The sequence below is a fragment of the Atractosteus spatula genome, chromosome 12, assembly GCF_055471065.1.
Source record: "Atractosteus spatula isolate fAtrSpa1 chromosome 12, fAtrSpa1.hap1, whole genome shotgun sequence".
NCBI lineage: Eukaryota > Metazoa > Chordata > Actinopteri > Semionotiformes > Lepisosteidae > Atractosteus > Atractosteus spatula.
The window spans coordinates 7,536,294-7,562,367 of record NC_142717.1 but is presented as its reverse complement, the minus strand read 5'-3'; the positions used below and the strand labels follow the sequence as shown (position 1 = coordinate 7,562,367).

General features: G+C 35.0%; 1 protein-coding gene across 1 annotated transcript in view; it reads left to right on the top strand.

Annotated features, from left to right (window-relative positions):
* The window catches only part of LOC148822605 (carboxypeptidase Q-like), a 146,268-nt gene that overhangs the window by 25,296 nt on the left and 94,898 nt on the right, over positions 1–26,074 (top strand). The window contains exon 4 of the mRNA XM_088928639.1: positions 4,033–4,240. Coding sequence (XP_088784765.1) covers positions 4,033–4,240 — 208 coding nt within the window. The remainder of the gene's footprint in view (positions 1–4,032; positions 4,241–26,074) is intronic.

Here is a 26,074-nt window from a genome sequence, read left to right as displayed (position 1 = left end):
TGGGTAATGCCTAGCTAGTGCCAACATTTCCAGCTTTAAAGCAAAGGAACTGTTTGCTGAGATGCAAGGGGTCCAGATTCATTAATCAAAGCAAAGTTTAAGTTCTGGGTAAATGAGTAAATGTCAATCGATAGTCCATAAAGACACCACATAAGTTCAGATCAAGACAGAACAGAGCTAAAAGGAAAAGAACAGACCGCAAGAGAGAGGAAACAGGTTGCAGGCTAGAGGTATTTGTTCCAGATCATCCAAAAAGACATGACTGGAGCTGAGTATTTGAACCCTACTAAGACAGTTGCACTATTCTGTAGTTTTTAGGGAACTTGGATTTCCTGGATGAAAAATCCCTTAGTTAAAAACAGCCTCTCCTGCCTAATGAGTGCATTTTAGAATAGGGAGACAAGTTTCCATTTATTTCTAACTATACCAACTACTCAGGTACAGCATATATTTGGCAACATTCTTACAGGTTGGTGGTTATGATTTATTTTACTTATGGATTTATCTGCTTGGTCATTTCCTTATTTTCTTTATTTCCATAACCCCTGCCATTGGTAACAATATGATATTAGAGAAACATTTTTGGGGTGCTGGTGGCAATACGACCTTTAGAAATCTGCTAGTTGATCATGTTTTTGTTTCTTTTTAATTTTTTTTTGCATACAAAATAAAACAGAGTTAGTCAAGGAACACATTACAATGAAAATGACATTAAGCCAACCTTTTGTGTTTTCATTTGAGCTTTTCAAGCACTTTGTAATAATTTGTAATTCATTTTTCATAATGTATAGATCGTATTACTAACCTGCTTCTTACCTATAGGATCAACCATTAAAAAGTTGTGAATGTTAAAAACTCTGGATTATAAGTTGCTTCATCACAAATGAAAAATCTCTCTCCTTGACTAAATGCATGAGTGCACATGATGTGTCACCCAGAATAGCGGAAACAGATAAGGCTATAGAGTGGTTAGAGGAAAAGCTGCATTATTGTGGCTTTCAAACTAAGTACATCAAACCACAGATGAACTTTAAAATGTAAACTAGTGGCTTTGCTGACGCAAAATGGAAATGCAGTCTTTTCCTTTTAAATAAGGTGATCTCTAGTGAAAACAAGTAATAATAAGTAGCAAAGGCTATCAAACTTCATGAGTAATGGACAACCTGATTCTCAGATCACTTTTAAAAAGGATACAAATGTGCTTATGAAGTGTACTTGATATAAAGCAAGGTTTAAAAGGATACTTGTGAATTTTGAAAATAATAGGTAATATTGCAATATGTACAATATAAATTTCTGACTGTCAGTTTTTTAGATTGAAACCCAAAATAGATAGATAAGACTATTAATCCCGAAGGGAAATCGTATTCGTAATCGTAATCGTAAATAGTATTATTCTCATTCACAATGCGATTGTGCATTTCTGGTTTAATTCAGTGTGGGATATTTATCTTTTCATGGCAGGAAAACAACACTTATTGAAAAGCTGTTGTCCACTCCTGGACTTTTTTTGTCCATTGGAATTTGTAATTTGACATACAGTAGATATGTAATCATAGATATGTAATAAATGTGGCACCTCTCTTAATAAATGCTTGAAAACTGATGGTTTAAATGACATTGAAAATTCTGGATTGTGATTAGTCTATTTAGTTTTACATTACAAAATTAACCTCTTTTGTTAACAGGAAAAAAGACTAAACAAAACCATATTTAGAATGGAATTTGTTGGAATCCAGTCTTTTTTACAGTTTTGTATTAACGTTGCAGACCTAAAGTATCTTATTTATTGTTTAAACTGTATTCAGAAAGTTACTACAATAACTAGTTACTATAATAGTTATTTTTTTAATTAAAATGATATTCTACAGTTATGTCTTCTTGAAAACCATAAAAGTCTTAAAAGAGTCCTGAAGGAATGTTACCCAGTGATACTCAGAGATACATGGAAGAAATACTGGATTTCTGTGAAAGCACAGAAATAACTTTTCTCATTCACATTTAGCCACATGAATCCAAGACTGCTTTTCAGTATATAACAATTCAAGCTCAAAAGATGTGCTGTAAATTAAAGACCATTTAACTATATAGTCTCGCTCGGAACAATAATGATGCTTTATATAAAATGTTATGTTTGTGTAGTCTCACTGCAGACTAACGTAAAAGAATGGGACTTTTGTTTACAGTTTTCAGTAAAAATGTATATGAGATGAAAGGCTCGGTTGCTCAATGATAAATGGTTTAATCAGAATTATACATAAACCAATAATAGGTAAAATTATAAACCTTAGGGGTTATGTTATGTGATAGAGAGAAGGTCTTCTTGTATTATTTTTAGATTATTTGGTTCAAAGCCAGTTAGAACTCATTTAAGGTCAAAGTAGAGAAAAATAATGTTATTTTAGACACTTCATACCTCACCATAATTTGTGTTATTGCTTTATCTTTTGCTGTCGCTGCTCTTATTGTTCTTATTGTTTTAATCTGAAAAATCATCAGGTGAACAATTCATAGTCTTTATTATATGCCACTTTGATGCTTCATACTAGTGTACTTACAGTATTGTAAAGCATATTGGGTGAGGTGTGTTTAATTTCTCTTTGCATATTTGCAATAAAATGATACTTGAATTTTGGAGTTAATTTCTGACTTCATTCTTTCCTTAAATGTTTTGGCATCTTTGTTTTATTGTGGTTAGAAATGTTGCAGCCACAAATACACTTATAAAGAGCACTCTCAAGAGTTATGGTGGCTTTTTAAAAGCATGCAGTCATTCTGAATTGTAGGTGTTAATATTAATTTGTTCTTTCCATATCATAACACTTTGGAAACAGGATACGTTTACAATGTTTAATTCTGGCTTTTGTATAGGCTGCATTTATAGTATATAGTTAATCTTGCCAAACATGGATAGCAGTTATGTACTTGTCAGGGCTATTCAGCATGACAAAGTAATGTGCTCCTAATAATAATAATTCCTTACACTTGTATAGTGCTTTTCTGAACACTTCACTCAAAGAACAAAAATAGAAAAACTCCATTGATATGAGTTATTAGCTGAAAACTTCTCCTGGCAAATAAGCTTGAACTCCTTGACCTCCCCCTCATCCTCATTCTTTGAGGATCTATTGTCAATATATACAATACAGTAGCGAAGATGAAGTTTAGGCACATGTTACTGGACATTTAAATTGTCTTGTTTCATACTATGACATAAGCAAATTGCACAAGATGATTAACATTTTCACATTAAATTGGTCTTTCTTTGTGAAAATTGATACTGATTTTCTGGTTGACATTCAGACTCTTCAAACTCTACATATGCTGTAAAAACAATCTGCCCTGTTCTTTCGGGTGTTTATTTTGGTCACAGATTACACATTTTCCAAATGGGCATAAGCATCATGACAATCCTGTGAAAGTAACCATGCATAAGACCTGGCCTGTGCTTGTGTGTGTAGATGGAAGAGGATAGAACACAAAAGGATAAACACAATTTGTGAAAGTAGCAGAAATTCCTGTAAGTTCGAGCCAGTATTTCCACTGTTCACTCCTTATTTTCCGCATAATGAAGGCTGTGGTGACGCTTAACATTTTCAAATGTTTGACAACAGAATGCATCCATCCATCCAGTTTTTGAACTGCTTCTTCCAAACCAGATTGTGGGAGAGCCGGAGTCTATGCTGGCAGGCAATGAGTGCAAGACAGGGTAGACCAGTTCATCACACACGGACACAAACACACATAGGGCCAAATCTTCCAGAAACCAATTAACCTACCAGTATATTTTTGGACTGTAGGAGGAAATTGGAGTAGCTGAAAGAAACTCGCGTGAATCTAGGCTGAACAAACTCCATGCAGATAGCCCCCAAGGTCTGAAACTTGGACCCAGAGCCCCAGTGCTGCGAGGCAGTAATGCTAACCGCTGCACCACCGAGCCACCCCCTCACAGTGCATTTTATTATACTTGAATGGTATGTTATATTTATGTACATTATGAAATGAAATATAGCTGGTGGCTTTGTTCTGTAGTCCGCACACAGGATGGCAAGATTACCAGCCCAATGTGCCTAAGATCCCCACGGCCTGCATCACGATTGAAGACGCTGAGATGATGGCACGAATGGCCCGTCGTGGGAAGAAAATAGTGATCCATCTCGAGATGGCTGCCAAGACCTTCCCAGATGCTGACTCATTCAACACAGTGGCGGAGATTATTGGAAGCAAATACCCGGAACAGGTAGGCAGTTTTTTTGAGGATTTTTGTAAACTCCTCAATATTGATAAGAATATATAGTATTTATAAGAACATAATAAATGTTATAAGTGAAAGACCATACAGCTCAGGTAGCTCATCTGGTAGTTAGTGATTAATCTATGAGATTTAAGGGTGGATGAAATATATTATTCTTATTGAAAGAAGTCAGACTATTGGCTTTAACAACATGGCTACATACAGTAGCTTATTCTGTACTCTCATAGCCCTTTGGGTAAAGAAGTTCCTCCAGTTCTTGGTTTAATTTGCATTTATACATTGATTGGTGCCCTCTGGCTTATCTTACACTTTACTAAAGAAGTCCATTAGATTGGCAATGTCAGTGCCTTTGAGGATATTGAATACTTACATCAGGTCCCCTTCTAGTCTGCTTTGTTCAAGACTAAAATGTTTCAGTTCCTTCAGCCTGCCAGTGTAAGACATTCACTTTAGCCCCAGAATGCATCTGGTTGCTCCTGGCTGGACTGATTCCAGAGCCACAGTATCTTTTCTATGACATGGTGACAAAAACTGCACACAATGTTGTAAATAAGATATTGCTAAAATTGTAGTAATTCTTTATTTAGAATATATGCTTTGAGCTACATATCCTATCATTATGTTGGTCTTTTTAATTGCTTCCTCACATTAATTAACCTCTCTTTTTATGTTACTTCAAAAGATCCACTTTGCTCCTGTATTCTGTTTTTAAAGTGTGAAGAGTCATAGTGTTGGTATACAAGTACTGTATATATTGAGATACTTTCTCTCAATCTTATATGGAGAATCTTCCTTCCTGAAGCTTCATAGTGTATTGTCTACGACACTTCTACTGTTTTTAGTGAATAATAAACTCTTGTGAATAACTGTTTCATAGGAGTGCTGTTAACTTGCTGCTCTGATGTTATCTGTCCTTGAGATTAATATCCAGGGAGCCATTCTGGACTTCAAAAAAAAGAGGGAAGACGACATTCTTATTGTGTGCATTACTACATCTTTTCAGATTCAAACTCAATATTAATGATTCTTTTATCTTATAGCTTGTAATAAGCAATCTTTGTAAACCCGATATTATGTTTTGAGGAAATGAAAAGGTGTGAAGTAAATATTTTTAATCTTTATAGACAGACATTTAATTACCCTTTATATTCTTCTCAACATTGTTCTAAACAGATGAATTGTCTCTTCAGTCAGCAGCTGTGAGACATGTTTTCTTCAGTTTAATGTTGTGACTTATTTTCACAATATTTTTTTGTTCAAGTACAGAATTAGATCTGTGAATCTCATTTCACTTTGTCTGATATAACATAAATCATACATATACGTCTGATTTATTCCTTCATTTATGTGGTGTAAAGTACCATATTGTAATCATTATAAGATCAGTTTCTTGAATGTATAGTGAAACAATGAAATGAAAAAAAAATCTATATTGATATCCTTGTGTAAATGTCCAAGAAAAAAAAGAAGGAATAACTATGTCCTAGCCTAGAGAATTCCTTCCCTTAAACTTGACAATAGAATAGCTGCAGTAATTCACCAGACACGCTCATTAAAATACCGTAAAATCGAAACATTTGTAAAGACACTGTCTGAGCAGGGTCATATGAGTGGTTCAACTGACTCTTTGGAACAAAAAACATCCTATGAATTTCTCTGAAATAGATTTAAGTTTTCCTCTTTTTACTTTTCCCATTTCATTTCTTTACTTTTATCTGTTTGACAACGCCATTTTAAATGTTTTTTGCAAATAAATACGCAAATTGAGCCACTGTGCAAATGGCTCGTACAACTTATCTTTTCAAGATGTACAGAAGTTGGGTTATTTTAAGTCACTTCAGAACTTGTCTTTTCCAGATGTAAAGTGGGGGAAATATAAAAGTAATATTAACTCGGACTGCCCAGGTGACATTTAAACAGACACAGACAGACACATTAATGTTTTTTTTTTAAGTTAAATGGGTTATGTGATTATATAAGAAAAACAGATGTATGATGCCTAACACTCTAATGCCCAGATACTGTAAAATCAGAACTTTTTATCACCTGCCAAAAACAGTTACAGACCCGGTATATGATGATGGCCTTTCATTGGTTAGAAGAAGAAGCCTCTGGCCTCTGGTTTGTAAACTACAGCTGGCAGATGGATTGAAGTTTTGGTATAAATGGGTCTATGTAATGGTATTTAAATTTTGGGGAAGTGAGGGGATAGCCTTAAGACCTTTAAATCCCAATGTGAGGAATTATATTCCAAACAGCTGCACCAGGCATCTCCAGTTAATTGCCTGTGTTCATACAGAAATATGAAGAGGCCAACTTTATAATTACTTGACATATGTATATATCTCAGGAGATTATTCAAAGCCTGTGCTAAACCCCTCGAGGAGCAATTATAGAGCACAGTTTTGGTCTACTATACTTCATACTGAACCTTTAGATCAGAGTTCAGAGAAGACCAATGACACTCATGTCAGGGCTAGAAGGACTTCACTAAGTTGAGATGTTGAAATATAAAAGTGTATCAAACCATGCAAGAACAGCAATTTTGCAAGATCTAATTAGTCACCCGTTAGAGATTTTTGATGTTCACCGTAAGCTTCATGTGAAAGTAAAATACCACATACTCAACCCAAGCAGTTCATGTATAAAAACTTCAACATACAGGATTAATTAGAAAAATTCAAGTTTTACATTATACAGTATAAAGGGGTGGGCAATATACCTGAAAAAATGTATTGCTGTATTTTTACCATGATGTACTGTATATCTCAGTGTTGCCCCATTTTGGTCAAGGTTTATTTATTTTTATTCTTGGAGTATCGTCTTAACTGGGTGTGTGGTGTAGAGCATGAACAAAAATTGTAGTGTTCCATTATAAACACATTTCTAAGGGGTGGGCAGTATATCTCAAAATAATAATAGGGAAATGTAGATTAATATAAAATAAAAAAAAACTACAGTTCTCTTTCAGTATTCCACCAAGTGTGGGACAGACATTGACATTGGCATAAATTTTATTAAAAAGAGGGACCACCAAACATCCCAAATGGAGGGCCAAACATGCACTTAAACAAAACCATTCTCTATGTATCCCATGAAAAATATGGGAAACTTATTTGCTCTTATTTATTTTAACATTCTTATTTTCGCAAACGTTATTTTATAAAGGCTGTTCTCATGGTTGGGACACAGTGCAAGTGCAATAGCAGGAGGATATATCAAGCAGATGACAGTGCTCTGAAAAAAATATTTTTTGAGCCAGCAGATCATAGGCGGTACAATTCAAAGCCCACTATTTTAACATCATAGTAAATATACAAAGGTTCAACATTTTTAAAGGCTGGATAAGCACTCATAAATAAAATGTAATCGTTGTGACAAATAACCCAACACAACTTTTGTTATTGCAATCATAACCACTAAGCATGTAAACAGGATACCTGGTTTAGACCTCAAAGCCTTTCTGGAGTGTAGGAGATACAGAACAATATGAAAAAATGCTAAAGAAAAGGGTCTGGAATTGCGACAATTCTTTTTAATGATGTGGCCATGCCAATCCAGTGCAGTAGTGCTCTGAATAAATGAATTTGCCAGATTCTTATGATTGGGCAATATAGTATGAAATGAAATACAGAAATTAAATATTCTGATTGATGGCAACTATGTATTTACAAAGTCTTAGAATGGTACATCACACACATGATACCAAGTTTTAAGTAAGGCGTGTGTGCCGTACTGTGGACCTTAAATTGCCACAGCAGACTTCTGGCTTTTCTTCATATCCCAAATATATTTTGCAACAACTATGTCTGAAACTGTCTAGTTTTAATAGTATTTTGCAGTTAAATAAGGGTATTCAATGAATATCATTTTATAACATAATGGGGTAAGTAAAGTGGAAATCATTACAGAGGACTTAAATGCATCATGTCAGTTACTGTACTCCCCTGTGAATTGAAGTTCAGAGTGAGCACAAAATAGGATTGCAAAATTCAATTTTGAGGAGAGTGTGACCTCTATAAAGTACATGCCATTTGAGTATCAAATGGCTTCACAGTCTTTGGAATGTGAAGAAGAAGAGCCATAATAGTGTATAATGCCATGCAATTCTTTCCATCCCAGGTGTTTCAAAAAATGCAGTTGTGATCAGACAATATTTAGCTTGTCTTTTTTTGTTCAAGTTAATGTTTTCTGTAGATGTCAGTTTTATATAAATTCCACTTTCTCTGCTTGCCTTGTCTGCATCTGCATAGTTCATAATATTAATTAATACAAATGTTTTGATTGCAATTGGAAGCTTTCATATGTAACACTTGCTTAGTGTTATTCATGTTCCCGTTTTATTACTTAGTTTTATTTATTTTAATTTTGCAGACTAAAAAAAATGCTAAAACGTTTGCTAAAAATGACTTGGTAACACTTCATTATTATACTCACCACTCATTTCATCTGTGTGCCTGAAGATATTTAGGTACAGTATTTTAAAAAGACATAAAAACATCCTCCTTCAAGTCAATACCATGCAGAAAAATAAATTGTATTTAATTTCCACTAGAGGAAATGGAATATTCCTTTTGTCTTCTGAGATTCTCTTCACTGCTGATTTAATATATGTACAGTATATAAAACAGTATTTTGCTTTTTATTAATCTCAGAATATTAGTAGTTGAGGTGGTTATGTTCTTGAGGTCAAGAGATGGTTGCAAAACCATTTCTAAATATTCCATCTATTCACTGTCAAACAGCATACAAATAAAAAATATTCAAGACCATGGTAATTGTAATCAAGACTGGTCATCCTGGCAAGATCCTCTCAAGAGCAGAGGGAAAATCATGTAGGAAGTCACAGTGAACCCCAGGGTAACTTCTAAGGATCCGCAGGCCTGTTTTTATGCAGCTAATGTCAGTGTTCATACCTCAACCATCAGGAAAGGATTGAATGGGAATGGTTGTTATTGGAGGATAGTTGGGATGAACCATTACTCTCTTAAAAGACTCTTAAAAGTTTATTCCATGCTGAACAGATAGTATATTACTGCATATATACTTCTCTCACTTTGTATCATTCGCGGTACGTGATTTGGCTGGCCAAAATGACAGACAGGGGCACTCATGGTGCATTGGTTGTTAGTGAAACGATCTAATCATTTCATCTCTTTACTGTGCATGTTTTATCCACTTAGTATTGAATAATTATATGGAGTTTTACAACTAAAGGGAAATTTTAGTAGCTGAGCATAAAAAGAAGAGGAGCATAACACGTCTGAAGGTCATAAACGATATTAATTTAGGAACATAAACATATTATGTAAACTATATAGGGCTGGTATTGGTAGTTTAAATAAAAAATACACACCAATACACAGAAAGTATTCCACTTTTTTCCTAAACATTTTAAGCATCAAAGTCTTCCATTCAGTTACATGTGGTTATTTTGGAAAAGTTTTTACATGCTCCTTCTGACTATATTAAGTTTATATACTTTGTAAAAAGGTATAATGTTTTAACCTTTTCTGCGAATATGCCCGTTATCGCAGTAAATAAAAGCGCACTTTTTAGAATTTGATTAATAGGGAATATAATATGGAATCACATATCTAAATAAATTAATAACGATATAATTATATTAATATACTGAACTGTAGCTCAAATTATCACAGTAGTACACTTTCTTTGGAAATGTCTGCATCCATTTCACTCCTTCCCATGTGATTGCGTCTGTGGCGTAATGGCTTAGGTGTGTGCTTTCCGGGCTGGAAGTCAGGGGTTCAAACCCAGCTTCTTTTCTCACTGCGGTTAATTGCATTACCTACTATAACTAGCTAATGCAGACCTTGATACAGTATTACAGTTTTGTTTTTAAAACCGCAGTAACTTTATTTAAATATACTTACTTGCATATGGGGGAGGATTAAAATTTTGGAAACCAGGCCTTATGGGTAAAGGAAAAAAGTGCTTTTGTCCCATGTAATGTATGTACAGATGGCTTGTGACTCAGAAATGTACTAATAATAAAACACCCCAAATGAGCATGGAACACCCAGCAGTGCCTCATGGCTTATTTAAAATTATATAAACTATTTGGTGGTGGGAAGTAAAAAAAAAAACATTTCTTTTACAAATGTTCAACAAAACACAAACTAATATTTACAATCCAAACAAAGTCTAGAGCCCAACACAGTACTGTACATATAACCTTCCATTCTTCTGTTTGGGAAAATATAAAGCTGTTTTCATAAAATATAATAATAATCATTGCTCTGTACTCACTTTTTGAGATACTCATGTAAACATCCAGTAATCAGTGTTGTTAGGAACACAGCAACATACCTACTGTAAATGAAACCATTTCCTAGGATACTAAGTTGGTTTCTAAAAGCCCTGTACATCAGCCATTTTAGTTTTTACATAGATGGGACTCCGAATTGTACTCATTTTCATTCTTGGGCCTTAGGCCAACTTTTTCACATGGTGGCATATTTATTGTTCTTTTTTTCTATTCTGAGGGAAAAAAAAGTCTTGTTCTCTATTGACCCTCATCTGCGCAAAATACGGTGGATTTAGCTGGTTTGCACTGCAACCACTATGAGCATGGTGGCTCTGCATTCTTTTCCTTGGCAGCAGTGCACACCTTCTTTTCTTAACATTGTTCATCCAACTTAGGGATGATGGGATAGGGAGACAGAGGGGGAACGCAGTGGAAAATAGGAACGGAATTCTTGCCTTGCCTTATCGTGTTGTTTTTCATTTCTGAAAAAGTAAAATTTGTTCGCAAAAAAGATGCAGTGTAACAGGCTTCATTAGTTTTCCTAAATATATAAAGTATATATACAGTACTTGCATGTTTAGAAACTTTAAACTACCTTTAAAAATCCACAACACAGCATATAAGAGAAAATGTGATAATTAATGTGTTAGTATTACTGTTTACCCCTTTCCCATCTGTGTGACCATAGGAGAGTGTTGAAATGTTGAATCTAAGTGTATATAGATTTTATCAACATACAATAATGTTTGTGTAATGAAACTGTTCTTGTCCAGCTGCTGTCCAGTGAAAAGAACTGAGAAAACATAAATATAGTAGTCTGGTAGACCTAAATATTTGGCAGAAGGACATTATGTCATCATTTTTTTTTCTTTACCACACCCTTTTCAGATGTTAGTTTTGGAAAGAGTGAAAGAAGGAGAGACAGAAAATTGTTTCCTTATGATCTCTGTTATGAACATCAGGTACGCGATAGACTTATGTCCTGTGAACTGGAATGGTAACTGCATACAATCACAGATGGAACTGAAGCAACAGATGGAAATAACAGTCGAACAAATGGATTGCCACACTTGGGGGACCTTCTTCGATGTTGCTGGTCCTGTCTTAATTCACAAACTGTAGTTTGTAGCTGTGGCACTCAAGAAAGCAGAGAGGCCTCTGTTCTGGCAGATGAACACACACAAGCCTGTGGTTCACTGAATCTAGCCTTCTGAAGTCTGCATTTCTCAGGCCATATCATTCAACATTTGTCTGCTGTGGCCAGAAACACTCAGTGGCACTTGGCTCTGTATTGCAAATGCTGGGAGTGGAGCTAACTGAGGGTATTCTCAGTTTATTTTACATCAGTGACTGTGATCATTATCTGGGCAGTTGCTGGACTAAGTGTCATCAATACAGGCTGTAGATGTTTCCCTTGTTGAAATAGTAATTCTACTGTTTGTGTTTTTGGGCCACAGAGTGATATTGCTCTTGTCTTGGAGGATAAGCATGTGAAATGTCATTTCTCCCAGACTGGCAAAGCACAACAGCACTAAAGCCATATTGAACAGTTGTTTGTCTGGTTTATTATTGGCTGATGCAGTAACACCATAAGATTGGCAGATTTCTATGTAAATGGCTAAAAAATTCCAGTTTTATCGAGATCAGAAGTTGATTATTCAAAACATGGCAAGATTATTCTAAACTGATCTAACCTGGTAGGATAACGTCTTGTCATTTTTATGGAATGTGAATAAAAAATAATATTTTATCATGTCATTATTGTCAATGAAAGTAAACAGAAAGGATTAACACATACTTGTAGATACATTTATGTTTTTGATGTGTAAACCCTTCTCTGTTAAAATTAAATAAAACACGATAAGTGTAGATCCATCAAATACTGATACATGTACAGTACATACATGTACCTGTACATTATTTTTTATGTGGTGATTTCAAAAGTGCACAGCTTTGAAATGTGCAGTAGCACAGTCTTCTAATTATTCTAATTTCCCCAAAGCTAGTCCACTACTGAAATGTTTTATTAAACACTGCAATCACCAGCTGGCCTTGAGCAAATCACACAGATTTTGTAATAGCTAAACTATTGGCAAATAGTTTAGATGTTTTGGCATAAAATGCCTTTTGTCACTGATGGTGTGATACTGAACAGAACTTTAGATCTGAACTATTCCCCAAGACATTACTCACAGGCCAGCAGCTGTCAAACTGCTTTTTCATGGTAGTGGGTTTATCTTCTCCCAGCTTTGTCAAAAAGATATTCTTAGTTTATGTTCTCGTGCTCAGATCTTAAATAGAAGAAGCTCATAATTCTTTACATTAGTAAAGGATGGTAAACAAAAGAGTTTTAATGTGTTTTGTCACATAATCTTGCATGAAACAAAAACAGAAAACTAGTACATATTGACTTGTCTTCTGTGTGATTAAGGCTGTAATGTTCTTACTACAAACCCACATATTGTCCTTTTAAACATTAATTTGATTGTTGGAGAGGAGAGATTCTTGGTCTCTGACATTTTCTGAAGCCTGTACAACTTACATTTGATCTGTAGGCTTAAATTGAATGAAATCAGTGTCAATTCATTTTACATGCTTGATGAGGCATTCAGTTTTCCATTTCATTTTAATCACCTGGTGATCCTGATCTGCCTTCAGACGTATGACAGTTACCCACCTGAAACTAACTACCAGGCAGCTAATTGCCCTGAATTCATGTTTCAGTTTGCACCACATATTTAAAATGATGGGATTTGTTTGATTCTACGTGCATATATATTAAGTATAGTGATATGATTGATAACTTCTGACGCCATCTTTCCATAGCCAGAGTTAGACTAGAATCTGTGAGGCAGGATCATATTTAGTTTCTTGCAAGATTAATTTACATTTAAATTTCATAATGTAGATGACCAAAGGTGACAGATCATACTCATGCATTACCATAACAAGACATTTGAGATTTCAACAGATAGCTGAGCCTTTTATAACTATTTAAAACATGTTTTTTTTTCCTTTAGTGACCAAGAACAAGCTGAATATTTTGGGATAGTTTCAAACATGTTTCCCCATTTTATCTTTTGCATATATGTCAAATGCTAGGAGGTATATTTGCCAGGAGGGAAGTACTGGGATAAAGGCCAAAGCACATCAGCCAAAAATCTGTCCACTTCACATTAGATCATTTTACTGGGAGATTAAAGACCTTCAGGATTTGACAGATAATTCAAACAGCTCCTGTGGAATACCATTAGGACATTTGTTTTCATCCTTTTGTGAACAGTGTGCTTTTAAATAAAATTGCAATACTGTAGAAATACCTTACTTTTCTGGTACTTCACATTTTCCATGAGTTGATATTAGAATAATGCACCTATTAAATTATGTTTAGATATATTATGTACTAATATTCTGTTTCATACTTTGTATATATAAAATCAGGTTTTGTTTTTGCAACAAATGATTTTGGTTCCTGTACTTATCAAGAACTGCATATTCACAATGTGAATCAGTGTAAATTATAAATCATGTAATGAATCAATGAAAATCATTACAGTAGTTTAGTTTCTGATTAATTAAATAAGGTGAAATCCCAGTCTTGGTTACCTATAGATTTCTGACACATTTACATGTACAGTATACAAAAGAATGGTTTGCAGATATGCCAGTATTGATCTGATGATGTCAATGTTTAAGTTTTATTGCATCTGTGACTAGCTAAAAAAGCCAGGGAATACATTCACTAATCATGGCTAAACCAACATACAGTACATGTACCATGATTGGCACCAGGTAGACGTGAAGAGGGCGTTAGGATGCTGAGAGCAGTAATTTTAAATTTTAGGATCTTCATAGGTTTTGGTGTGCACCAGCTGACAATATCATGGCTGCAGTTACAAGAAATTCAGACCAGTACAACTCTTGACTGACAGCAAACGTGTCACCACACCTGTACCAAATCAGCACATTTGGTTGAGGTATCTCTGGGATCAACATTATTGTGCATCCTAAACAGTCATATCAACACCTCGATGGTGCTGCAGTTGGCTCTTTCCTTGTAAAGTAAGATGGTGGCTCTAGTATGAAAGCATCAGAATCTACTGTACCATACACATTACCTTTGTACTGAATAAACTGCCTAGAGCTTCGCATTTGGGCACAAAGACATTCCAATGTAAAGTGGCCAAATACAGTTCAGCACAATGTTGCATTACAAGTACATGTCATAGTTTCATCAGTACCATAGACCTCTAAGGTACCATATCAGTGTCATAGAGGTACCATCCACTTAGTGTTGCACAAGCAGGCTGGTTTGGAGGTGGCAGTGTGATGGTGTGCACTGCATTACAGTATAGATGGAGCTCACAGTGTTTATTGAAGATGCTTTGACTGAGTAATGCTGTAGAGAAAATGTTCTCACTCCATATGCTGTGACATTTGACTGTGCTGGCATGAAACAATGTACATTTTATTGACTAGCAACTCAGTGGACTCATTAGAGCACCTCTGGGATGCACTAGATTTGTATGTGCATTGTCAGGTTCCATGACCATGTACAGTACATTAGTTAAGCTGTGTGCAGTACTTTTTGCCAAGTTGAATAGGATTTCAGTGAGGTAAATTAATGCTCTTTTAATGTCAATATGATGTCTCGTGTGAGCATCTTAGCAGAAAAAGTAGGACATACAGTATAAGATATTGAACTCATTCATGGAATATTTAACCGTCCTTTAATAATTGACTGCCTCTGAATTCATAATCGGTTTGAATATTCTGTCATTTGTGCCCCAGCATTATTCATGCTGTTTTTTGTTTAAAATATAAAAAGTCTATTTTTGTTCTTGTGTAGTAAAACTTTCTGCTAAACTCATGTGTTGCATTTTAATGCCTCTCATTATAAATGACACATGTGACTTAGTGTATACAGTAGTTGTGCTTTCCAGTCCATAAGTGTTGTGTCAAAAATGAACTGTTTTTCAACTACTGTGAAATCATCAACTTGAAACGAAATACCTTTGTAGATTGCAAAATTCTTTTACGCATCTACACATATTGGGATGATAACTATGACCTGCGTAATTATGCATTTATAAAGTGTTGAAATCGATCCTGTTCTGAAAAGGTCAGTCATATATTCTTGTGTCTTTTACAGTGCTTTGAAAGTCAGTTTCTCTGGTAAGCTTCAAAATTGGGTAACAGCATAACGGTACTTTTGTCCATTAAATCTGTATTGGGTACATAAGGGTTGTTTTATTGCTGTTGTACAAATTACAAAAGCTTTTGTAAAATTGTACAAAGTACAAATTTACAAAAAAATACAAAATGTAAACAAACTACAAAAACATGGAGTCATGGAGTACATATCAAAGAATAAAGCTCCAATGTGCCACTCACAAAATATATGTATTATTTCTGCAGCATATGACATGAGAAAAAAAGACAATGAACTGTGAAGCTACTTGAGCCTTGTAACATTGGAAATATTAAATTATGTATAAACGCAAGTTTCTGAGGCCAGCAGGGGGCGCTCACCCTGAGGTCCATGTGGGTCCTAATGCCCCAGTATAGTGACGGGGACACTGTACTGTAAAAAAGCGCCGTCTTTCGGATGAGACTTAAAACCGAGGTCCTGACTCTCTGTGGTCATTAAAAATCCCAGGGTGTTTCTCGAAAAGAGTAACATAACCCCGGTATAACCCCGGCGTCCTGGCCAAATTTCCTATGCCTCCTAATAATCCCCCACTATGAATTGGCTACATTACTTTGTTCTCCTCCACCACCTCCCCCCCCCCCACTCCGACGGCAGGCGGGGCGACGCGCCGGTTGGAGTATTCTCGGTCGCATTTAATGGCAACGTCAGCTCAAAGATTTGGTTCAAACCACCAAATGGAGACGGGCGTGCCGACAAGCGGACCCTGCTGATGCGGGATTAACGCTAGGATGAGAGAGTACCAACACAAGTTTCTGTTGGTTTCTTTTAGCTGTTGTTTAATGACATCTTAAAATCTCCTCTTATTTTCTCCTTTGCATATTAAAATAGGGAGCACTTTGTAAAAAAATAATAAATCACAAAAAGCTGCATGCCATTTCTTAATGGTAGTCTCTTTCTATAGCTGTTATTGCTGTTAGATGTGTACAGTATGTGAAGTAAAGCAGCCTTAGAGGGATAAGGATATAGGAAGAGTTCAATGTGCTGCATGTCAAAGATGAGTCATTTCAGGGTTGGAACTATATCTTTAAAGCAATTATGAGTGTCTGCACATTATGGAAACAACAAAGCCTTTCCCTGTCCAAGAAAAAAAACTATTAAGAAATGCAAAGGAACCACTAAGAGCTATTTTCTGGAGTGAAACAGCACAGGGTGTGGTTACTGTGAGTTAAGAATTTGCTGTAGTTCAGAAAAAAACTGTATCTGATTCCACTGCAAGCTGTATAATCTTTTAACCATCTGCACTTTTTATACTGCCATACTCTGTTACTTAACCACGACTGGCCAATCCCCAAAATATCAATATCACTTTGATTACAAGTAGAGGAAAATTGGACGTTATTATTTGACATTTCTGGCAAAAAAAATCACTAAAAGTTTCTCAAGAAAAATAATAATTTAAAAATATTACAGTGTTTGACCTGCTGAAAGGTTTATATTCTCATCCTTAGCTTTGAATCCATGACATACTGTACATCTGGTATGGCGGCCTTAGACAGCTGTGCAGAAACTAGTTCCAGAAACCTGACAGGCAAAGTTATGCGGTTTCCCACTTCTATTGTGTAGTGTCAGGCTGTCTTCTTTGTTGGACAGAAGACCAGACTTCTGGTGAATTTCTGTCCTGTGCCTTCTTATCCCTTTACTTCCAGTTTTCAATTTTTAACCGAGCCTACATTCATTCACATTTTTTTCTGTACATTAATGTTAAATGAAAACAGACAATCATGCTGTATTATATATCTGCCCAATTTTCAATCACCAATTATTTATTAAGACTCGATGTCTGACAACATCTCCAGGACCCACTGGAGAGAATGAGGCATGCAGACATGCTTCTTTGACATGTCCACCTGTAGAGCCATTCATCATTTGACATATTGCAGACTCCACAGTGCCTGACTTAAAACCATTTTGAGGATTGGAATGTCCTTTACTAATGTCAGAGTAAGTTTTCAGGGGCTTTTGCAAATTTCAGAAGTTCAAAACCTTTCTGATGAATCTCAGTCCTATCCCTGTGGTAAACAAAAATAGAAAAAAAAACTTTATTTCTTTCTCAAACTTTTAAAGAAATCAATTGAAATAAATTGTTTAGCGAGTTCCGAGAGTCAAGCTTTTCTGACCCATGTTGATGAATTTGACTTTTTGGGATCCTGGATGAAATCCTGGAATCGATTCACAACAAGCAACATAATCAATTATGTGGGCAAAACAGCAGTCTCTAATTTGTAACGTTTTATTTCTTTGCAGAGGTATAAAAAAGTGTGTGAAATACAATGAAAGGATATTCATTCAGGCCTCATGTGTTAAGGCTCTGCTGAATATAGACTACCTGTAGGTGATAGCATACTGTATAATGGACAGGTTAGAGGTATTCCAGGTAGGTAATGTGGGAGCTTTGTCGCTTGCACAAGTAGAGGTTAATTCCATACGGAGAGGGATAAAAGAAAAAAACCCAACATTTTGGCTGCAGAGCCAAAAGTCCAAAGTGGGTTGAATTTTTTTTTACGTAACCTGAAGTATGAACAAAATGATTGCTCCCCATAATTACGTCTTGCTAAAATTCTAACTTTGTAAATACATACCAAGAGAGTTAATGATATAATAATGTTTGCTGTGGCTCTTCTAATGATCCTAGAGACTGTCAGTAAAAATAATATTCAAATATATTCAAACATACCTGGCACAAAAAGACAGGAAAAGAGAAAAAAATTAAAAACAGATATATTACAAAGAGCTGTGGCGGAGTAGACTTAATGTGGGCTAGGTTTGGGAGTCTTGGTTTACAAATGTTACATAAATTTGACTGATGAGCTGAATGTATTACTTTCCATGAACTGAAAAACGCAGAGGTGTGTTTTCCATTGCAAGAAGTAGAAAAAAACATAATGTTATGGCTGTTGAGCTTCTGTAGGTGTCAGCTAACAGCAGAACACCGGTCAAAAGAAAGCTTTATCAAACTGATCTCAATTTTGTTCTAGAAGAAAAAGAGTTATGGGGAAGGAGTGCGTGAGAAAACATACTTGTGGTAATATAATCTGCAATTAAGGGTGGCAAATTGCAATTGATTTATCTATGCAGTGGTCATGCTTGACTCTACAACCAAACTACTAACGTTTAGCTTGATTATTTTGAAACATGTTACTAGAATTTGAAATGTGAAGCTGACAGGACACCACCCACAGGGAACAAGTAGCTCCATTAATTCAAACCCAAAGATATCCTGTAACCTAGGTTAATGATACTGAATAGAGACAAGGAAAAGATAAAGACGAGGAGGGGAAAGAAAAACAGGAGACAGATCAAAGCAACACATTTCATTTTTTTGCTACAGACGTTCATCAGATATTTCCTTAAACAAGAAAGAAACCTTCACTTTGAAGCAAGGCCTTCCCTTTCCATCCTCCCTTTCTCTACATGCATTTGCATTTACATGCATTTCAGGTGATTCCTGCCAGAATGGGCTTTCTTTATAATTTCAAATGCTTATGAGCAGTTCGGCTGTGCACACAGACAGTGAATACGTAAATACAATTATTTTAAAGCAGAAATGTACCATATTTTAATAAAGTGTGTTACTTCTTCTGTATTGTATGCCATCCTAATGATTCATTCAGGTTATTTCTACTCAGATTCTTGAACATGAGCTACCTTTTTGTCTGAAACATCAGCTTCTGAAGAGACGTTTCAAAGCTACTTGCAAAGGAGTGTGATGTTACTGAGTGCTCTGAAGCACATTAGCTATGCATTTTGCCCTACAGTCAGTACATATCTGATGTGTTTGTGCACTGTAAACTTTACAGTTTTTTTTGCTTTTAGTTAACACTTTTATACCTACAATTGTTTTGCAAATTGCAAATTCCCTTTATGTACTTTTGTGTGGATATGTGTTTTATGACATATGTTTAATAACTGCAACATTATTTGTCCAGTTTAGATAAAGTAACAGTAATTGCTATACAACTATAATGTATATTTGGGGACATCTATTAAAGTAGATACACGAAAAAGGTTAACAGATTAGTAAGCTGTTCATTTTAGGCTCTTGTTCAGGGAGGTCTAGAGCTCTATTTTCCAGGTTTCAAGGGTTCTGCCATTACTGAGATTCTTTAAGGAGCAATTCACAATTTTCCAAGTGGCAGGTGGTTTGCGTAGGCTTGTCTTCCAGCTTAACCTCATTTTGCTTTAAAGCAGTGACCCCTGTGTCTTGCCAGGTACCTGTAAGCTTGTGGTGTTGTCTATGAGAGCTGCATAACTCTTCCAATCCATGTTCAAGTAGTTGAGGGTACTCTGGGCCTTAACTATCTGAAAATTGCCAAACCATATGGCCCTGACAGTACATTTTTCAGAGGGAAACATTGATGGCATTCATCCCCTTGCATACTGGTACGAGGGTATTATTGGGAAAATCAAGCTTTTTAACATTTTAGCAAATCCAAAATTGGAGTAGGGAAAAATGTTATTAAAAAATTAATCAATTCCCCACTTAAGAAACTTGAAAAGATAGATGCTGTAGACATCAAAAGGAATAACCACTCACCTCTTTGAATGTAACACCAAATTTGAGTACTTATTTTTGTACTGAGGTGAGCAAGTAATTAGGTTACAATATATTAAAATGAAAATGTGTCCAGGGGTAATTTAAATGTGGCATTATTCAATTTCTGTTCAGAACACTCTTAAACAAGTGGAAATATGAAAATCAAAAATATAATAAAACATCACACTAATGAAAATGGAATTTAACCCACTCCACACTTACAGGGCAAATTCATTTTTAAAATATTATACATGCTGCTGTAAGTTTTGTTTCCCTAGGGTTAGGGTTAGACTTAGAGTTAAAAAAAAACCCGTGTGGCATTTTACTATACTCATAGACCTGATTTCATTGTCTGGGTAACCTTAGGCATTGTGTACTTGTACATTAGTACACACACTGGAATTTGTCTGTTTTTTAACAGTACAGTATCTATTGCTCCTTTCCATTCAGGGTCTAGTAGGTAACTCCACTAAACATGACAGGTCTCCTTATTAGCTTATTAAATAATGTAAGGTAATATGCCATGACTAAATATGACTGCATTTGACAGTATACCATATACTTTTTACACAAATACAAAACCAAGAGATGGTGGACAAGCATTTTACGTCTCTATAAATCACATTTTTATATTACATCATACATGCTATTTAATTTCTTTAAACCAGAAGTGGATATCATGATACATGACTTCTTCTTTCACAGCATGAAGTATTACATAGAGTGGGGTTTCCAAGTTCAGTCCTAAGGGCTTTTACAAGGTTATAGAGTTTTATTAAACTTGAGTTCTCAGTTTCAGGAGTGACTTTATTATTTGATTTATTAGACATACTAAACATTTTTTTTTAATTTGGTGACTTAAGGGTATCTCTATATCCTGTAGGATTATTAAGCCTAAAGGGCAACATTACATACCCAGGATATTAAAGAAGTGTAGAGAAGCTGCAACGAGAAGCGAGTATCTGATATTGCCTAAAGAGCTCTGATGAAATCAAAAAGGCACATTATCACTTAACCAAACAAAGATGTCAAGAAAACCTTCTTCTCAAAGAGCTCATTTAAGTCTCATGATAAGGAACATCTTCTTTGATAGCATCTATTACTGACTGTAAAATATACAGTATATTAGAATGGCCACACACAGACTGAATTCTGCCCACTTCTAGTACATTTCCTGTGTTGGGTTCTGTGCAGTTTCCATCACTTTAAAAAACAGCCTATTTCTAGCTTATTATAAACACATCTATGTGGAGTCTGGTCTTTACACAAAAAAAGAATACCACGTAAATTGGGCAAAATCCAGTAATAATACCATACTTATGTGAATCGGTATAATGGCATGTTTGAAAGAACTGTTCACCGTTTATTGCAGCCTCTTCAAAAAGTAGCAATTTGTGGTTAGTACATATATTTTAGAAGCAAGTTTTATACAATGTCATGGATTGTGGGAAATTATATTAGAGTATTACAAATGACTGGGCTACTTTAAGAAGAGGCATCAAATGCATTCAGTCATATGAGGTAATGTATGAGAAAATACAATTTAAGTTATTGTTTAAGTTATAAGATACTTTTTTATAATGTAGGATATTCGTAATTTTTAGAATGTTTTCATTCTAAAATGTTTCAATATAATAGATTATATTTGTGATTTTGAGAGTGTTCTGAATAATAGAGTACTGTATATATCTGTATTTGCTATTGCTGTTGAAGTAACAAAAATCTTTTTAATCCTTTTGTATTATCTTAACTTCTTAAGTTCTTAACTGAAGTTCAGAAAGGATAATGACACACAAAGTCAATTACACGCAGCTGTTTTAAATCACAATCACTACCAACTTTAGTTGTACAGTATATACATCTAATAAAAACCTCTTCACATTTCGATGCATGGATCCCATCTCCACCCCATCTCCACTTTTGGTTAACCCCTTGGTTAACGTCTCTTTCGAAATGGGGTTCTGAGGCTCCTTGTCCTATAGCCAGGAGGATACCCCTTAATCAAGTGGGTTAAGCCAAAATTAATTCTAATTATACTTATATACTCAATAAATATTCACAAAGTATTTGATTCTTGGATGATGTTATTCCGTGTGAAATGTCATTATCATCAACAATCCTGGTCTGATAAATATTTTGCAATCAGCATTTGTAAAAAAATACAATACATATGTATTAAATACTGTAAGAATAGTCTACTTTAGTTTGCAGCGGTTTTATTTATCCGATTTATAATTAAAGACTGTTTTGGTTTAGAGAGGGATAAAGAAAAGAGGTAAGTCAAAGTAATTTATTTTCCCATTAAAACTGAAAATAAAGCATTGTTTATTCAATTAAAAAAATAATATTCATTACCATTCTGCTTTGATAGGACTTATACAGTTTTTAGATGCAGTCTTTTCATATTACTACAGTGGAAACTGAAATCATACATGCATCACAAATCCATTTAAACAGTTTATATTATTGTATTTCTTAATATGATAAATTAAAACACTTTGAGGATGGGTTTTGGTGATGCTGGTCACATTTGAATTATTAGATTAATATAGCACTCTCATACTTTAGTCTCCATCCTACTAATTAATTCACAGGCCACATACTGTAGTTGCTATTGACACAGACAACTTTTACAATAAACATATTTTGCAAATAGAAAAGGGCAGATTGTATTGTATTGCACTTCAAAATATTGACACAACTATTAATGCTCATACACAGAACCCTTTTGTGGCATATTGTAGTGTGCATGATTTGTATGTTTGTTAGCGCTTGGCAGCACTAGATGCTACTGTAAATGTAATTAATCTGTTTTCTTAAGAGATTAGCTCAAATTTGATCTTGTTGAATTTGATTAGCATCAGCAGCACTCCTTGTGCTAATTTACCACTACAAACCTGTTTGAGAAAAATATTCTGAAGCAATGGTGGTCACATTTTACTTCAAAGATTCAGTGCCACATGCACACTTTGTGAACTGTTCCTAAGAGTTTGTTTTCCTTTTTGCAAAGTGAGATGCTTGCATGCAGTGGTACAGGTAATGAGTCCCAGTTCTCCTTCACATCCAGCTGATTACACTTTGATGTCTCATAAAAGCGCAAATAGTGATTTTAACAAATATCTTCATTGGTATCATACTTCATTTTCCTGATATGTACAACCCCATTTTCTTTTCTTTATGAATTATGCTAACCATCATGTGTTGCAATAAATAATCATTTTTTTTACATTTGGGGAAGTCAAGCAGCTAGTGATACTGAAGTGGTGTCTGAACAATGTCTCAATCAGTATTTTACTGCAGGCCAGACTCTTGAGTTAAATGAGGCCATAGACTGTATTACTGTCACAACTTGATTTATGTTCTTAAAGTGAAGAAACTAATTGTCTGTCTGTCTACATTTTTCTCATTTTGACATGCATGCACTTGTGCTTTCCATGGGCCCTAATTTAGAAGAAAATGATGAGCTGTACTGTTGTCAAATGTAAAGGGAATTTGCTAGCAAGGAACTGTTTTATTACATTTAGAGATATTACAATTGAAAAGTGGAGATGTTAGATAATGTGAAAACTGTGCTTTTATCTTTAAGCAAGCTAAGATGGCATCTGAAATTATAGCAGTAAATTGTCATTCTGGCAAGCAAGTCATTCAGTTCTGTTTTATTAATGCAACACTGTTTCTTTGTAGCTGGACTGGTCCATGAAAAAACATACAGTAGACTTTAATATCAACCATTTTTCACTGCAGACTTGGATAAAGTCTTGGATGATTTCATTCAATTATAGAAATTATAGTCATTATAGAGTACATTACATTATTTGTCTATCTCAAATCATTTCAAATATTTGATGGTTTATAGAGTCCAGTGTTGCAATACCCTCGGGAATTATAAAAAAGGAAAAATATGCAGTTGAATGAGTATCTTTGTCTCTCAGTGTCTTGTCATCTTAAACATGCTAGATTTAAAAATAGACATGATCAAGTTTGGAAATAACATTTGTTTATCCCAGAACTATACATAAGGAATTGGCAATCTATGAGTGGAAGTATACTGTACCTTGTCATATCACTCTCTGGGTTATGCAACTCCTCTGTGCATTTACACTGTGTGGTTAGATCAGTAATTCTGCACAGTGTTTCAGCTTTTCTGTCCTACTAAAAAGTAGGAGCAACATAAAGCAGAGTTTCTTTTATATATTGTATAAGAATTGTTAGTTGGAGCTCCATATTTCCTAAAAGCAAAGTTAGCTTAGTCTCTCTTGGAGAAATGTGAAGTTCAAACCACATCAGCAGACATACTGTAGGAAATGCCATACTCAGATCTAAAGGATTTTATCAAATATTTTGTACATACTGTACATGTCAGGGTAAAATCACAGAACGTGTCAACAAAATACAAATCAAAGGAACATCACCTCACCAATTAGCTTCAGTAATGCTGCTGTCAGCATAATGTGTGGCACTCCACCTCCAGACACATTGTCTCTGTTTAGGACTTCCCTGGGCAAAATTGCATTCATTAATGGATAAAATACCCCTGTTATATATTTCTAATGCAGATGTTCTCTGATGCACAGAAGATGATTTGATCTATTATCTGTCAACATATTACCCCTGAACAGCTTCTGAGCATGCAGATATTTTTTATGCAAGTGTTGAACAATAGTCATTCTGCAGATGCACAGGTAATGGTAATTTCTTCCTGAAGTTTTCGTGGTGCGACTCTAATTACTGTATGCAGATGAATTGGATTTGTTGTGATGTGATTGTTGAAGCAGAGCATCTTGTTCTCTGGGCAACTTCCCTCGTAAACGCTCCACCTTTAATTATGCCGGTAGCAGTCAAGTGATTAAGCAGTGTATTTTTCCTGAGTTAATTAAGTACTGTCTTATTGAAATGATCTTACAGTTTCTTAATCGATATGTCAATTTTAACTTCTGGCAATTTTAACTCAGATGTAGAGTGTTTCCTTTTCATTGCGCATCAGTATATGTTTCAGTTCCTTTGAAGATCACTGACATGAACTTTCAAGGGGCCAATATCAAAATCAGTGTCTCATAGCTTTGCCATGGTGTTGCCCATTGCCAGACATACAACTCAGAATGCCTTAAAGTCTTGAGCTGGAATTTAAAAAAAAGTACTCTAATTTAACAAGGGAGTTGGTTTCTACTGGGAGTTTGAAAAGTAAATCACTTGCCATTGGCTGCTTTCAGGAATATTCTGAAGTCTTGCGTGCTGAGAATGGAAGACAAGGCATGGCTGTAAAGTTTCTCAGAAAAAAGTAGATGTTGGCAATCTGTGAAGTGTTTTGTGTGTTAAAAAATACCTTTGAAATCAAAAAGAAACTGAGGACAGTAAAAATTAAAAAGTTCCACAGTCAAAATATTTTCTTAATATTGCATGTTTGTTACTATGCATCTCTTCATAGTTTTGAAATAAAACATGCTCATTGTTCATGATAGGCACTTACAAGCTTTATATTTAAAAAGAGCATAGTAAATAGATTTGATAAAAAAATAATGATTATGAAAAAGATTTTGCATTGTCCATTAATTTAGATAAGTGTTTTATTATGACGTTGTTCTTCTGGACCTTATGCTAGGTGCGGAACATTTATTTATTTTTTCTGTAAGTAACCCCCGCAGATAAGTACTGTAGTTTGAGAATGATTTCCCTAGATAGCTTTGATCTTATTCTGAAAACACTACATGCTTACATTTTTGGAGAAACCAGATAGGGCATCTGTCTGTATAAAATGAAAAAAATATCCCACTTAATCACAAGGAAGGATTTAGTTTGTCTGGATCT